Source organism: Glossina fuscipes, unplaced genomic scaffold (genome assembly GCF_014805625.2).
Source record: "Glossina fuscipes isolate IAEA_lab_2018 unplaced genomic scaffold, Yale_Gfus_2 0, whole genome shotgun sequence".
NCBI lineage: Eukaryota > Metazoa > Arthropoda > Insecta > Diptera > Glossinidae > Glossina > Glossina fuscipes.
In genome coordinates, this window is record NW_023998414.1 from 1,617,210 (window position 1) to 1,635,617 (window position 18,408).

The 18,408-nt window shown below is 31.5% G+C and overlaps 2 protein-coding genes across 3 annotated transcripts in view; both read left to right on the forward strand.

The window, feature by feature from the left end:
* LOC119631984 (mitochondrial cardiolipin hydrolase-like) overlaps positions 1–2,333 on the forward strand; it is an 85,415-nt gene extending 83,082 nt beyond the window's left edge. Inside the window, exon 4 of the mRNA XM_038024652.1 lies at positions 2,251–2,333. Coding sequence (XP_037880580.1) covers positions 2,251–2,264 — 14 coding nt within the window. The 3' untranslated portion in view covers positions 2,265–2,333. The remainder of the gene's footprint in view (positions 1–2,250) is intronic.
* Positions 2,334–2,550: 217 nt separating this feature from the next.
* The window catches only part of LOC119631965 (myc protein), a 69,614-nt gene continuing 53,756 nt past the window's right edge, over positions 2,551–18,408 (forward strand). Inside the window, exons 1-2 of one of the 2 annotated variants that reach the window (XM_038024622.1) lie at positions 2,551–2,638; positions 4,246–4,602. In XM_038024622.1, coding sequence (XP_037880550.1) covers positions 4,538–4,602 — 65 coding nt within the window. In that variant the 5' untranslated portion in view covers positions 2,551–2,638; positions 4,246–4,537. Of the gene's footprint in view, positions 2,639–3,275; positions 4,603–18,408 lie in introns of those variants that run through there. The other variant, XM_038024615.1, reaches the window with a different exon arrangement.

Genomic DNA, 18,408 nt, shown 5'->3' on the forward strand with positions numbered 1-18,408 from the left:
GATATGAATACTTTGGATAGGCTGGGTTAATTTTTGAACCCCCCTCTCATATAACGAAAATCGAAGTTCGTACGAAAAAAAAGGTATAATATTCAATGTTTCACGATCAAAATTATATCATAATAGTAATTTAAATATAAAAAAATTAACTGTACCGAATTTGGATAGTCTTAGCCTATTTAAGGCTTAGGATTTCACGAAAGGATTTTGACGAAAATTGACTCATTGTAGAGCAGGAAAGTTTTGATATGTGGTGAATTGAAATCGATCAACATCATACAAAAATGAGAATTGTAGGGTATTCAACGGCCGGCCTTGCCCGATTACAATATTTCTACTTTTTTTATTCTACAGTTTATTTGCAAACGCACCGAAACCAATTTTGATACCGTTTACTTACTTACTCTACACCGCTTTTGGTACGGAATGAATCCAACACTCAGAAGAACTTGGGATAGACCCACGCATTAGTATGCAAAGCAAATGGCATTTGCTAAAACAATTTAAGGACATCACAATTTCTATTCTATTCTAGTAATTTTATCATATCATAAAATTTGGTATATTGAAGTTTTTGCTCCAAAATTAGAAACAATTGGACAATTTTTCCGATCACGCGCCATGCAGAGTCACATTTTGTAAAAGTCGTTAAAATGACGAAAAATGTTACATATTTGATATCGCTTAACCAAGTGAATGTAAAAGACCCATTCCATGCGAATGGAAACATTTTTTTTTAAATCTTCTCCACTAGCAACCACTAAACTGATCAGAGAAATCGAAATGATCACACGATTTCAATTGGCCGGCCAACGTGTCCAATATGTCCAATATTAAGACACAGACTTCGCATTTCTTGTACATACTTTAATTTGAGGCAACGGATATCTATTGTCGATTTTAAAGCAAATTTAGCCCTTCTTTGGCAAAGATGAGGGATATTTTGTTCGTTTTATTTTATGGTTTTTTTTTTTTTTGCTTTGCGTCTTTGCTTGATGAGGGTGTAAGTTCATTGCGATGACCTTCGATAATATGTTTGTGTATTTTCCCGAATGCGCAGTTTACAAAACGTAAACAACAAAGTAACAGAGTAAAGACCACTCTGTGATAAAGTAAATTTAATAGACAATATATACAAAGATTGCGCATTAGGCGACAAAGGACAATGAACTGAATGGCGTATTACTACAGGGAAGGTTATCTTGATCAAGTTGTTGAAGGTCATTTGCATTTCCAAACATTTTACACGCACACGTTTTCTTCCCGTCTATTATGCTCAACATTGTATAGCATTGTATAGCAGGTATAGCAATTCTGGCATGACAATTATAATACCTAGCATTGTACTTCAATGATCCAGATGAAGTATATATTTGCTAGAATTAATTTACATTTTTTTTTTCTTTTTTCTTTTTTTGTTATCATTTTGGTACATACCTGTGTCACTATTTATGTTTTAAGCATAAAATAATGAAAAAATCCGTAATTTGTCTTTAAAAATCACATTATTACAGTTCAAAATACTCACTTTTTTGGCTTAAACACTTTAATGTACGGTTCGAACCGTTTGTCAAAGCACTTTTTTTTTCCATTCCGTTTGGCTTGTGAATGCAACAGCAGCTTCTTTAGGCGACGGAAAAACGCTGCCCACGAATTTTATCTCTAACGTTCGATTGCAAACATAAGTCAAGACTAGTTCGGTTTCTTGACGCTTTAAGTAATTCTTTAACTGAAGGCAGCCTGGTTAGGTCATGCAGTCGACATTTTTATTTATTTATTTTTTTTTTTATTCCGAAAATTAAGAAATCATGCGCATGTTTAAGAAAAATGAAGCCAAGTTAGAAATGCTAATAAACACCGCAGATTTCGTTGAATCCTTTATGCGATGCAAAAAAGCTGTCACCTATGAGATGAAACGTTACGTGCATCCAATCAAAACGAAAGGAAAAAAGATCCTGAGATATCTTCTTCTTGAAAAAAGTCCATGCATTGAATTGACTCCGTTCCGTCCTCACTAGAAATGGGCCCAATAAAAGCTACGAAATAAACTCGGGAAATTTTAGAATAAATACATTTATCGAATCATTCCGTTTACACGACGCCGTAACTGAATACAAAATTGTTGAATTTTATTTAAATGGAAAATATTAAATTAATAATAATATTTACATTGTATGCATAAAAATAAATTTATTAAAAATAATTTTCATATTAACTTTTAAAATATATATTTTATTCTCTTATTTTCAGATCTCGTTTATTAATCTACGAACTGTACATTAAGTTCTCATAGAAAAAAAGATAATTTTCAATACTTAACAATAATATGAGATCGTAATCGAAACTGAAGGATCCCCCGAACTGACTATACCTGAAAATTTTCATTCATTTATTTACATTTAATTTATCATAATATTTGTCATAGTAGTTTGTAATTTAAAAATAATGATCAATTGAATTAATTTTCTTTGCTCTTTGACCGATTTGACCCATTTTAATACAAGAACAGCTAATCCATATGCAAGAACTTGCAATATTTTTCCAAAAATTTTTAACTAACACAATTTTTAGCATAGACATTAGACAAATAAAGGGATAGACATGGCTAGACTGCTTTGGAATTTGATACCAATCAAGGGTATATATATCTTCTTCAGAGTATTGGAGACTTTTTTACAAAATAAATATACTTTCACATACACACACACACCCACCCCTCCCCCCCCCCCGCGAGAGAGATATAGAAATTGCAAAAATATCCATTAGTAGTAAACAGCAGAGTACTACGGTGCTATAAGGATAAGAATAACAAACTCATCGGAAAATCAAACTCAATGAAAAGTGGCCCTGTATATAATTATTTCGAATAGTGTACACAACCTGGAGACTTAAAAATTTATTAAAAAACAGATTTAAAATTTTTTATCTACATCTCTCTCTCTCTTTCTCCTTCTCTCTCTCTCTCTCTCTCTCTCTCTCTCTCTCTCTCTCTCTCTAGCTCTCTCTCTCTCTCTCTCTCTCTTTCCCTATCTCTCTCTCAGTCTCACTCTCACCCACTCTCTGAAAGTGAAGGAGTAGCTCCCCTAGTTCCACTACATAATTATGCAAATGGATATCTCGTGGAGAATTGAGGACGCATTGTCAAGTTCAGTGTTTCTCCTTCGTTTCAATATACTTTTCTAAAGAGAAGATCAACTTTAACGACAATTTACTTGTCATATTTTCAAAGCATTATCTCACTGGCTTACAAACTAATATCGTATATACAAACTTTAGTGAAATTTTGGATCATGTGAATCATACGTGATTGATCTGACTAAACTTCAGTAGTCCGACGCCACTTATATACTTATTGAAATGGATAAACTCTTATCTTCAATATAGAAATGTTTTCAACTCCATCATGTATATGATAAATTTCCGTGATGGCAGGTGCCTGTTAAGTTAACAGGCACAAGGTAACGGGATATTAATTATAGGCTCTCGTAGCGCGCAATAAGGAAAATTGGGCTTCAACATTAGTTTATGTCATCTGTAGTGTGAAACAATCAATCCCATCCTTGAAAATCCTTTGAAATATTTTTGAGACAGATGCAATAGATGAGGTGCGGGGGGCAATTGTTCTACAATAGAGAAAATTTTTACGGAAGAGATATACTTTTGATAATTGTGTTTATTTAGTCATTAAGATATTTTTCTCATTTTTGGTAGAACAAGATTTCGTTTCCTTTTTCTTCTAAGAGTGTTTCCTTTTTTATCAGCGAAATAACAAGATAGCCAATTCGCGCAAGAAAAAGCAAATTCGAAGCGAATATCGAAGATCACATTCTTAAGATACGTCGCGGAACAAGTGTATGGTGTCGCCTTCGTAAATGTCGATAAGCGATAGTAGTGACGACAACTAGAGTGAAAAAATTTTTAATGCCTTATGAGCTAAATATGTTAACTACTATCGGTAGGAAAAGTGTTTGTCCATTTGCAGGACTTTAGGGGATTCACTCCTATCCGTGACCTAGATCGACTGCAAGTATGCCTTTATCTTAGCTATGTCCAGGCTTTCTCTTTTTTTGTCTCGTTTGTCAGATTTTTCTTAATAACTTTTTTTTTTTGATTTTGATCTATTCGTGCTTTCTTTATCAGTTACATTTTATAGTAATCAAGTCTTAGCTTTAGTTTATCGTATGAATATCGTGTGTAAATAAATAAGCATCAGAGGACCGAATTAAAATCGCCTTCATTTTCTAGTTTGATCTAATGTGTGAATGTGATGAAGACCTAAAACATGTGTTAGCCACCTTAACGAATCTAACGATAGACGGCTAGATAGATGAATATTGACCAATCTTATAACAGAGTATTGCGCTGATTGCAAGTGAAGAATTTTTGATGCCACGGCAAACAGAATGAAAAATCGAATGGATTTGTATACTGCGGTAGAGAGTACAGAAATATTACAACAAATTGTAACAATCAGTGAAAAAATGTTTAAAAAAAAAAGTTGTAAAAATTAATTTCGACGAAAGTACGCGTTTAATCAATGGAATTAGATATCATCCGTCATCAATTATTCTTCAACATTATCGTTAACATAACAAGCATAAGGTGAGTAAATTGTATTTGTTTAATTTAATGCTTCTTTTTGTTTTGTTAATGCTATTTATTTCATTATTAGTCATTCATATAATCATTGCCCGTTTATTAGGGTTTTATTATATTAAACGCCATTTTTATCGATTCATAAGAAATTAAGTATTTCGTGACAGTAAAGAAATCTGTACAATAAATATATATATTGTTTTCTATCGAAATCATAAAAAAATTGAATAACATTTTGTAAAATTAGTATAAAACAAAACTGTCCAACCCGTGATTTTTTATTTAGTTATTTTTACTACTATTATAAAAGCAAAAATATAATGAAATTTTATATATAAAAAAAAAAAAAAAAGAAATGTAAAATGAAATGTATCAAGCAATGTCAGTTAAACTAATTCCGCGTTTCTGTCCTTATCATAAAAAATAAAAAATAATAACTTAAATTGCTTAAGCGTATTAAATACTTTTTCAAATAAATACTTCTCCCCTTTACTTCTCATCACTTGTTGTTAGTGATAAATAGATTAGATACAATAGACAAAAGTTTGTCTATTTTTTCTTTTTGTTTTTTTTGTTTTTTTTTTTTTTCTCAATGCTGCCCGACTAAAAGTTTGAAAAAAGCTCAACGTATCATTGTTTCACGCTTTTGCTCATGCTTTATAAGTTCTCTATCCCAGTAACCACATATATATCGAGGTAGGATTTTCCTGTACTTTCCCATAAATTATATATAAAAGTCACATTCAAGTGAACTCTTTTTTGGTTCACGGTGAAGCCGGCGTCAATTACCAATTCATTTAAATATTAATAGGTCTGCAGAGGTATGTGCAGTCCATGATAATTATGAGCATTCTATATAATATTTGCATCCTATAAAATTGATACAAAGGGCTTTGAAATAATCACGTGGAAGAAACTGTCAGCGTCCATAGTAATGAATGAATTAATTCAGGCTCACAGCATAGATTACTTAGAGAATTAACATAACTCTCTTTAATCTGGTGCTAATATGTCTATGCCATTTCCGATGACTTACTGGGAAATATTTGAACCCTTTAAGGTAACACTACTCTGATAAATTCGCATGTATATATCTGTGACCCTGAAGCTTAACCGCTAAGAGTTCTTTTTTTACTTTCGAAATTCTTTGTACCTCCTCCTATGATCTTGATTTATGGAAATTATCAATATATATATATATATATATATATATTGTGTTCGCATTCGCATCTGAATCAAGCAATTGACCCCGAGATTGGGAAAAAAGAACTTCATTATTTTTAGGTGGACCTCAAGACTTTATTTAATACGTTTCAAATTAGCGATTTAAGTCAAATACGTATCGTATCGTTATAGAATTTATTGCCATCATAAAGGTAACTTCATTCATGCCTCCCGCATAGAAGTCTTGGTCCGTATTGGTGAGAAACTCTAGTAATCGATTTTCACATTCTTCTCTCGATGCCGATTTCTTATCACTAAGGAAGTTTTGCAATGCAAGGAAAACCTGATAAATATATTGTGGATGCATCAAAACCTCCCAAACAAGCTTTCATAGTTTCTGGGGACTCACTATAGATGTGTGTGGCCTGACGTTGTCTTTATAAAACGCTATACCTATCCTCGTAGTTAATTCTGATCATTTCTGACCAATCGCAAACGGATTCGACAGTAGAGGTCCGCAATTAGTGTTTGGCCATATAACAATCAAAGCTTCCTTCCCTGGACAGCAGAACCTTCCGGGTCGTTAATCGTGATCTGGCCACCGTTTGAGCTGCTTTACCGCGCTTTCATCGCCATCGTTTTTGCATAATGTCAACCATTTCTCATTCCCAGCCATCATCCGTTTACGCAATCGGTCCGATTTTATTCCCTTTGACCAAAGCTTCGTAGATGGAAAAATGATCCATTATGTTTTTTGTGTTAATTGGTGTGGCATCCAAACATCAAACTTCTTTTTGAATCCAGCTTTACGCAAATGGTTTAAAACGATGTTTAGCTCCTGGGCGATGTTACGACTATTAACATGCAGATCAACTTTGATTATTTCTGCGATTATATCGACATTGTCGACGACAGGCGAAACCTATGCGAGACATATATTTAACATTGAGAACACCTGAATAGACTCCTCGAAACCAAAATGGCACATAAACGGCTGTTACAATATCGGGACTATTAATACCATTCGCAGTTCCTGCCGGTTGGCTTTTCTCTTCATTGCGAAGCAAAAGAATTCTTCTAGTGTCTACTCACAATCACAACGAGCATAAATCTGAAATTGTTTGATCCACACCTGGAATGGAATTACGATTACGACAGCCAGCCATCTAACGAAAAACTAATGGATTTCTTTTTCTCCTTTTCCACATGCCGGCACAACATTACGCGCTTCGAATTGAGAAAACTTTTTGGAAAGTAAACGCCGAAAATGTGGGCTAATAACCAAAAAGAGGAAGCAGTTAATAGTGATCACTCCAGTTTTGACAAGCACGGCACTGAACTAGCTGGCATTGGTAACGCTTGGATGCACTATGGACATCCGCATCGGTCGAGAGCGAAAGCCTAAACTTAAAGTAACTATGTTCTAGAATAGAGATAAGATCATGCGGCATAATGGATATGTCAGGGCAGTTAAATTCACCCGCAACGAATTCTTTATGAATTTACTTGATGTGCGACCGGCAATGTCAAGAGTCCAGCTGGGAAATGTAATTAAGAACCGATTCTTTATGAGGAAATTGTCTAACCATAATAAAGCATAACTTAAAAAAAGCACTCAGCTTAATTGGATTCTGGCAAAACGCCCGACTGAAATTTGACTGAGCGAAATGTCATCAACGCTGTTCACGTAGAAACACAAAGTATTGCACAGGTTTGTTTTGGGGATTTGACAGGCGTTCTGTTGTAATCGTTGTAATTTTTAAACAATGAAACTTATTGTTCGTTTTTGTATCAAAAAAAAAAAAAATTTCGGAAAATGCTTCATAGCCTAACCTCAAATCATTCAACTTATGTTGTGCCGGCTGCCAGTTGATGTTTGGAAAAATGTTTACTTTTTTAACCGATAGTTGGGTTTACAAAAAAAAAAAGCATCCTAACCAAGATCACTCATTTTATTTGTATCCATGTAACCTCCGTGCAGGAATGGCTTTGTCCGTTAATGTTGCTCAAGCCATTTCGAAAACTATAGACAATAAAATGAGTTCATATATTTGAGTTCAGTGTTTGATCTTTTTGTGATAATGATAGCCGTGAAGAGTGGTCAAAATTCGTTATCAATTAAATATTAAATATTTTTTGTTTCGCGTCGTCTGTTATGATGCCTGTGACACTCTGTATACAATTCACGCAAGAAGTCTCCTTCGCCAAGTCGAGCTCTTCTGCGCCTATCTGTCACTATTTGGGGCAAATAAACTGCTTTTATTAATTCATTGTATATGTATTTATGTTTTCCGTGTGTCTGCAAGAAGTTATACGAAATTTAATAAAATTATAGACAACTAACTTAATGGGAAAGTTAAAATACAATATATAAACACCTGCTAGTAACGTTTGTGGGTGTAATGTACATAAAGAACAACTCTGTCACACTATTTGTTTTTTTTTTTTTTCTGATTGTTCGTGTTGGTATTACATACATACACACACACACACACACACACACACACACACACACACACATACACGAAAATGTTTAACAATAGAAGAAGAACATTTATTCATATTTATGGGTCGTCGTTGCGTGCTTTTCACTAATGTTCTTCATACGTTTAAGTTAATTTTTTAAATAAATAAACACATTAAAACACAACACAAACAACAATAAAAACAACAACAAAACCAATTCAAATATAACACACTTTACTCTAGTTTTTACCTATCGAACTATAGCAAAAATAAAAAATAAAAAAAATAAAAAAATAAGTAATAACAACTCTTGAATTATCTATTAACTGCTGTTTGTGTCTCGTAGGAGTCATAATAGACAAACACACATTATAAAAATATCTCTTATGTATGTATGTATGTATGTATGTATATATTTACAATTTTAGACTCATCAATAATAAATATAACAATCGTATAAGGTAAACGGAAAACAAGAATTATACGCATGTGTATATAAATGAAAAAATATAAATTAATAAGAAAGAATTATAACTGCTAAGGGACTGAAGAAGGACTGACGTACTTTAAAGGGTTTAAAGAAAGTAAGAAAGAAAGTTAATGAATTTAATTTAATATCAAGTATTAATAGAAATAATTTCGAAGGCATTCTAACCTCTTGCAGACATCATAAATTTGTTTTGTTGAATATGTTTTGTCTGATTTAGCTTAGAATAAATTTTTGCGTTAACCTAATGCTATATGGATGCTTCAATTGCCAAATCGATTAACTCCATAAAAGAACAAGTTAAGAAAAATGATAAAATGTTGTTGTAAAATATGTTGTTGCGGCGTAGACTGTGTATGTTATTGCAAATGCCAATTTGATTTGACGACATACAGACAGTATAAGATGGAATATTATTAATATTATTATTATTATTATTATTATTATTATTACAAATTTAACCAGAGAATAAATTGTAAGAGACTAAAGTCTTAAAGCACTGGGATGCATCTGAGGCTTTCGGCTTGAGATTTGAACCCACGACCATTGAGTTGCTGAGTCGAGACTCTTACCTACTCCGGCCACTCAAGCGGATAAGATGAAATGTACTTGGGGTAATTGTTATTATTAGTAAAATTTTTTCGTGTTTGGTGGGGAGGGGGATGTTAACCGATTTGGCAAATGAAAGCATATTATTAATTCAAATTCAGTCTTTGAATTATTCTTTTTTATTACGAAAAAATGTCATTACATAAAAATATTGTTACGAAAACTTCGGAATTCACTTCGTTCCAGCTAAGTAATTTTCCCAAATACTAAATTCCGTAAAGAGGGAAAAGCCAAATGAACAATTGCGGCACGTCTTGCAGCTGCCGGCCGATGAAAATGATTAACGGAAAAGCAGATAGGGAAAGAAATAATAATAATAAAAGATTATATTAAATAATAATATTGATATATATATATATATAAGTATCTTCTTCTTCTTGTGGCAGTTCGAATATAATTAATTTATAGATTATTTTTCGCGTATTTAATTCGTGTGAGCGATAACAACAGCTCTCGTCTAATGGTAATAATGAAAATAAACGAACAACTTACAGATCAGTCTCCGTGGGAGAGGAAAAATAGTGCAGCGGATTAAATAGATTTTTTATTATGATATAAATACATTATAGTATGGAGTTAATTAGATTGACTTCTCACATAAATTATTTATACGATTTTGTCATTTAGTGATGTTAATACTTATTATTAAAGAAGTTTGTTTTGAATTTGTACAGTTAGGAGCTAATAAGGTGCTTTAATATTAAAATTCAATAAAAATACCCAAAAATGCAGTTAATCGATTTGGCAAGTGAAGCATTCATATATAGTTTTCTTGTCCATAGTGTTCAAAAACCAAAATATACCTTAAATTGATTGAATTGATTTCAATTAAATATCATTGAGATCAATACTATATATATATAGGTGATGAAAAAAGAACTGATATTTTGCGACTGATTCATCTGAAACGATTAGATGATTCGATGACTTTATAACTTTCTTTGCATCAGAATTCAAATATGTTTCTTCTCCTACATTTGAAATGAACATGATTAAGCTAAGTATGTGCCAAGCTCTACTACAAAACCATTTGATTTTCATAGGACTCTTTCGAAATCAGCTTTAAACAATTAAGGGAAGAATTGTATTAATTAAACCAAGTAGCGTAGAACTTTTAATTAGACGAGATTACATGACTATAACTTATTTTAATTTATTTATGAAATTAAAAAATATTTTTAGAAATTTTGGATGAAATTTGCGCTATATATATTCATTTGACCATGATGAGTGGATATCTATCTGTCTAGCTGAAATTTAGATATTTCTTCCAATACAGTTTCTATTAAATATAAGTTCGAATTTGGATTCAACGAACGTAACTAATATGAATTGTAAAGCGCAATATTCTTTAGCTTGTCTAATAAAAATATAGCCCTATATAGTAACTAAAAACAGTAAGTAAAGCAAAAAATTATGCAAATTATTTACTTACTTTGAAAGTGAAAGTCATTCGTGTTAATCGTCAATGAAATCCTAATGAATGAACGACAGACTATTAACAGATGCCACGTTCGTGCCTGTATGTCATTAGGAGCTCACTCAGCAGCTGTTTTCGTTGAAATCGCTAACAGCTAAACTGACGCATCATGCAAGTGTTCCAATAACCGAAAAGGTATTACTTCTTCGATAGCTGACTGGCAGCAAAGCGAAGAGCGTTTGTTTCCCATAATAAATCTTTTAGCTTTCATTCCTCGACCCACACCCCATAAAACCTGATGCTTAGTTGAATATATTTTTATGTGATATAAGAAATACTTAAATTTGTATACGAATGCTCTTGCATCGTCATTTGTAACATGAACGTGTCTGTCTGTCCGTCTGTCTCGTTGTTTGTCTTAAATTTTTTACGTGCGCAAAATTCCTTCAAAAAAAAGCTGTTCTCTATATTCCTTTGTTGTCGTTTATCTGAAATATAAAATTCTTACATGCATACAGGGGTTCTGTGAAAAGCCCAGACCACCTCTAAGCAGCAAAAAAAAACTTCTTTTTTTTTTTTTGGCACAATTCGATTTTACTTGTCAACGTAATCTGATTCAAGAGTGATACGATCACTCAAATGGTTATTTTTATAGAACGATCTGTCATAATCTTCGAAATAAGCTATGGTTTCCGCAATAGTCAGTCTCATCGTCATTCGTCACAAATCTTCATGCTAGTAGAACAGCCCCATTTGAAATTTGCCAATAAACACAAGTCACTGGGAATTTGATTTGGACAATATGATGACTGGAACAGCATATCGAAATTCCATTTATTCATTCTAGGTATTGCGGCCATCGACTTGTGACCCCAGGGATTTTGTCCCATTGTCCATGCCGACACCCATCATGCGCTCAGCATATTTTTATTTTTTATTTTTTTTTTTTTTTTGAGGGAGTCTTTCTTTAAAATACGCTGTTTCGATAGTTTTGATAATGAGATCGAAAGGCAATTTGTCTTCGGGAATAAATTTTGTAAAAAGTGTTGCATAAGCTTTTTCAAAATTAATTTGCATAAATGCATTTCGCATACACATCTATTTTCAATTCAATGACTTTATTTTCTTTACAATAGACTTTCAGTAGAAAAGAAAACAAAAATTCATTTCGGAATGTTTGCCAAAAAAGAAATAAAAAAAGAAGAAAAAAAAAGCAAAAAAAGTTAAAACAAAATCCTATAAATTACTTATCAAAAAAAATCTATACCGTGTGCGTTGGTTGGTTGTTGCTAATTCAAACACCCTTGAGGTAGGTTGTTTGCAAAAAAAAAAAAAAAAAAAAAAAATTCATATCAAACAAATATCACTTAAATTTTATAATTACGTACACACGGACACACCTATAAATACACATAGTTTGTACACTTACGTGCATTTCTCATTTTCGAACAGTGTCTCATAAAAGTCCGACTACCATTTAAATGGTTTTTTTGTTTGGTTTTATTTTCTTCCATTTGCTATTAACAACATAACATGCTAACGGAAATAATGGGTTACTTACTGCTTCAATTCTACGCGTGCTTGCATGCGATTGCATAAAATTTCAAGCAATAATGGCAAACTGTCGTTAGTATCATAACTTTTTATAAATAGTGTTAGCGTAAGAAGAGCAAAAACCTTTTTTGTGTAAATTTTTATTTGGTCAAAAGTTCAATGACCTAATTGAATTAACCCCTTTTTTAAAAGAGATTTTTTTTGTTTTACTTTTTTGAAATATATAGGTTTATATTTAATATATATACACACGCATAGGCGTTAGTGAAAAGGGGTTCATTCGGCTCTCGTCAGTTAAATCAATCAATTTGTCTTCTCCATTCTCTTCGTGCACATTTCAAAAAAAAAAAAAAGAAGAAGAAGAAGAAAAACATACACACATACACTCTCGCGCATACATACATATATACATACAAACATATATAAACAAACTGGCTTTAAATTACTGTTTTGATATAAACAACAAAAAGGAATACATTGGTTGCTATTCTGTATTCTTATTATAACAAAATCAAAACGTGCGGGTTCTCCTGTCAGGGATGATATTGAAAATAGCACTTAAAAGAGAATACAGAAATTGTAATACAAATGAAATAATCAAAATAAACAAAAGACAACAACAACTTGAATCAGTTATATATTATCAACTTTTTTTTTTTTTTTTTTTTTTTTCTTTTTTGAATTTTTGTTTTGTTGCACAAAACTGTTGTTGTCCGAATGGTTGCAAGACCACAGCATATTGCTATCTCTATCTATGCATATGTCCTCATATGAGAATTGTTTATATATATATATATGTGCAATTAGACGACTTCAAATAGACGATTAAATTTCGCTTCAAATTAATTACGCTTTTATAATATCAAATTGAACACATGTACACATGTTTAGGGAATGAGAATTCGATCTATTCGTTGTTGAGACCTAATACTAATCGTGCTGTTCTTGCTTATGACAGTTGCAAGTTTACAGTTGTAAATTGTAAACTTGAAAATTGATTGATTGCAAACAATAAGAACAAGATATTAAGATATTATGATCGATCAAGGCCGCCGTCTCTTCTAAAAATCCTATACTACGTCGTCTATTTTAATTCTTTATTTCTCTTCGTTCTGAGATATCAAAAATTATATCTTCTACTTACCGTATAAAGATTTACTCTGCATGAGAATACTTATCTGGGAAGTCCGTCCTTAGGTCAGAACATTGCAGTATATAGAACTTCATCAAAATATTTCGAAAATTACGTCCATTTAGGTTAAACAAAAGCAAAAAAACAAATAAGGGGATACACTAGGCGGACGGACAGAAAATAATTTCTTTATGATTTTTCTTAATTCTATTGTTTCTGCAAGAAAAAAAAAAGATCAGTCAGTCATCTTATAATGTTAGTGTTTTTTTCCCCATTCTACATAACGTTCGGATAAAGAATTCATAAATTTGACATCACCTTCGCCAAACGTTTCCTATGCTACCTTTGATTTTCAAAACAACATCAAGTGAAAGGTACATAAATAGAATTCCGATTTTCCTAATCAAAAAACAATTTTTTAATGTATTAAATAAATTTTTAATATAAATATTTATTTTCCATTCTTTCATATATTTAATCGCTTTCTCTCCAAATAACATATGTTTTTTGTTTACAATTGGCATAATTGCTTTTATCTGTAAAGCAAAAAACTTGGCATCACTTACACAATCATATGGCAATTCTATATAGAATTATTTTAATTCTATATATATATATATATATATAGCATTGTATTTACTATGGAAAACGGCAAAGACATGATTGTCATAGGTCGTTGAAGGTATTATTAATTTAAATTTATATATTTAATCAGCTGGCGTAGCTGATTGCACTGAGTTGACGCTATCTTATAAAGTAAATAGTATGGATGTTTGAAAATTTAAGAAATGTGAATCGAAATCGATTGTAAAGTGTACAAATTCTTAACGAGCTTAAGTATCATGAATCAATTCAGATATTTATATGCCCCTATCTGCTCATCTATGCACTTTTTGATGACACAGTTACCATTTCAAGAACGAATCCACGAATTAACTCCCTCGAGAATTATCTAAATCGATTTATGCGAGATCGCCTATAAGTGGCAAGAAAAAAAAAAAAAAAACTTTCTTGTAAACTATCGCCCGAAAATTGCAGAACTTTCAGCTTGTTGCTTTAATTTAAGTTGATTCTCAAAATTTATTTTTAATTATGTCGAAGACAAGCTTAATGCCTCCAAGGGCTTACGCAAATACACACATACACACACACACACGCACACATACATACACATACCGTTTCAACAAAAGCTTTTAAAAGTGTCCTTCTCAAATTTCAGCGTTATTAATAGTTCGCCTTGGATGAAACGTCGCGAGAATGTTCGGTTCAAATGTTCTCAAAATGCAAATTTGCAACACCCAATGAAAGATATTCTATAAGGTGTATACAAATATGTATATTTTCGTCCATTATCATATTTCTCATTAAATTTCGGGATAAGAATGTTCGTCTGTCCATCTGTGATAAACAATTTCCCCGCGATCTTACACGAAGGTTGGCATTGAAAATGGAACAAATTGAACGAAGGACATACGTTAAGCACAACATAAACTAAGAACACTTTAGTTTTCGAAATTTTTCATTCACTAAATATTCTAAAAATGATAATAATGAAGAAGATTAGTGACCACTAATCAAAAATTGCATAGCATCAAATTTCAATTTTTTTCTTTTTCAGGGTAAACAATAAACAATTCGACCACAGCCGAATATCATATTTTAGTTATGTTATAACGTTGGTAAATCGCATACAGTTTTATACCCATTAGTAAAGGTTAAGCCTATACCTATATTTCCTATTGCAACAATAAATATGGCAGTCAAAAATATATATATGCATATATATATATATATATATGTATATATATACCTGATTGTCATAAGAAACTGAAACGATTTAAGCCCTTCCGCCCGCTTTTCTCAATATACGGTATATCGCTAAAACGATGGCGATTGTGAAAATTAAGCTAAAAAATTAAAACCACACCACATATGGGATTTAAAAATAGGTCGGCCGATGCAAAATGTCGTAAGTAGCCGTTCATCAGGGACATTAATCTAAAACACGATTACAATACAAAATACAAATATTTCCAGGACTATCGAAAAGTTCAGTACAAAATTGATCTCAGCCATTGATACGATCAAGAGTTCAATTTTGTGTATATATATTATTTTTAACTATTTTGTCTATATGAGTTTATAACGCCTAGAAATCACAGATTATTCACAGGTTATATCAGGCTGATGAGATTCAAATTCATAAAGTTGTTTTAAAAATTTCGATCGTACCGTTAGTCTTTCTTTTGATTAACCCAAAAATTTAGTTTTTCGAACACGGTCAAGGGTTGCTCTATTTCACCGTTTTGATATTTTTAAATGAAAAGTGTCTTATGCACATTCCCGCCACGACGATAGCAATCATCAAACTTGTTGAGTCGATTATTTGACGCTGCTTTTCCATGTGCGAGATGGAAAAGTCCCTTCACCGTTAAATTTTTAAAGCTTGATTTTCGAGTTTGCCGTGTCGTCGACTCCTTTCGCTGTTGTTCTCCGGATGAGAATTCACCTACTGCTTTAAAATAAAATTATTCTCGATAAATCAAAGCTTGCAGATTTTATGCCCTATTTTTGAAAGATTAAAAAAAAAAAACAAATCGAATACGAATCTCACCAGATTTTGATTTAAGTTAAATTTTCAGAGAATATTTGATTCGTTATTATAAATAAGAAAAGGCGATCGGCGGCGGCGGTGCGGCAAAGGAGATTACGAAAAAGAGCAATGTTTTTTTTGTGGAACAGTTACTACCTGTGTCTTTATTTGGTTTTAAAAAAAATGTATGAAATATATAGTCTTCAACGTTAAAGCCCCGAATATTACAACAATTGATATTGATTGCCCTATAAAGATATAACGAAATTTGAATATATTTTAGGCATAAAAAAAAATTCATACATTAATCGTGCAATTCTTTGTAAACCTTGATTCAGTCAAGAAGGGATTCATTTAAGCCTATGCATAGAAATGTACGTATAAATATATGTATACATGATTTCAAAAAAAATTCGGTCCGAGCGAATGTCATTCTCTCCGATATTCTATGCGACTTATTAAAAGCAACAGTATTGTATAACGGTACGTGCATATCGCACACTTACCACTGGGCTATACGTGATACATGTATACATATATATATATATATATATATATATATTTTTTTTTTTTTTTTCTATTTGCTCAAGCATATTTGACGTTGCGTTCGTGTAAGTGTGTGAATAACAGCAATTAAATGTCACATGTTTCTTTCGTAAATGAGTGTTATGTTGTTTTTGTATTTATTATTAGCTTTACGTTTTAATCGATTGTGCTATAATAGTAAAAGAGCAAAAGTTGTGATTATGAGAAGAAGAAGACAAATGCGAAGAAGCAGAGTAATGCGCAAATTGTAGTTGTCGCTAAATTTAGACAGAAAAGTGTTAATGCCCTTTACTCTGTTATGTTTTTGCGAATTCCAACTTAATATTGTTTATTACTGTTATTCTCATTTTGTGCAAACAAAATTTGTAATAATATCATAACGATAGAAAATTGATTATTAAATATTTTTTCATTCTGCTTTATTTGTTTTTTTTTTTTTTCCTCTTCCAATATGATTTTATGCCTTGTTTACATATTTTTTTTTTTTTTTTTTTTTAAAAAAACTTATTAAAAAGATATCATATTGCCAATGCATGCCTAGCATTCAGAAATACACATAAAATAACAACAACAACAAAGAATAAATAAATAAATAAATACATAAAAAGCACAGAACAACAATTCTAGACGACCGCCATACATGCATATTTCAACTATCCAAGTACCGTATGTCCCGGTGTCTCGCTGTTTAGCATGTAGAAAATAAGTATGTATCTTAAAATATAAATAAAATACTAATACAAACATACTTCAAATGTATTGAATATTTTCGCAATTTTACCAAAATATTGCATGAACATGTTTGTCTCTGTGTGTGTGTGTGTGTGTGTATATGTATGTATGTATCTTGCTACTATAGTTGCTGTCAGTCAAGTACAATGTAATCTTAAAAAAAAAAAAAACAAAAAACAAAAAAGAAAGCAAAAAATTTTCTCCTTTTGCTATTTTTGTAATTTTTCTATATGAAAATCTTGAGAGATTATTACACAAACATATCGATTTAAAGAATGTGAACGAATATCGTCGTCATTAAATGCTTCTTGTTACATCTGCTAATTCTATTGCGTGCGTATGTCAGAACGTGTGCAGGTGTTCTTTATTATACATATTTTCTAAAGTACAACAGAGAGCGAAATCTCGCCGAGCTCAACATTTTAAGTAGTAAATAATTTATAAATAGCAAAAAAAAAAAAAAATACAAACATCTTTAGATGTAATTGTATAGGTTCTTTTGTGTACATGCATGATTTCATGTTTACTTAAGGTCGTATCCATCGTCTTATTTTATTATTATTGCGCGTATTCCGCATCTTCCCATTTTTAGTTTTTATACTCACCGTCATAGCACGCATGTATGCTAATATCGTCATAATCTTTGTAACACGGCGTGGGCCCGTGCACATAAACAACCCCGCAATCTATCGTAATAATTGAAAAATTGCAAAAAAAAAAATTTTCATCAAAAAATTAAAAATTTAAGAAAACTGATATAAATTAGTTTGAAAGTTTCTTATACTCATATACTTGTTTTTTTTTAAATGATGAGAATGTATGATGCGTTCTAAGCGGATATATTATATGTTATTATTTTGTTACATGGTTTCCCTATTGTTGTTTGCATTCATACTATCAAGAAAGAAGCGCAAAAAAGCCACAACGATGACACTGCAAAAAAAATCATTGTATAAATACCTGTGTCAATAACAACACACATTAAAAAAGATAAAAATCCTGTGTTTTGATTCATTCTATGAATTTGCATTTGTTTTGTGTTTAATTACCGGTTAAGTAACACACAAATAAAATTATATTATAGGAAAAAAAAAAAAAAAAAAAAAATA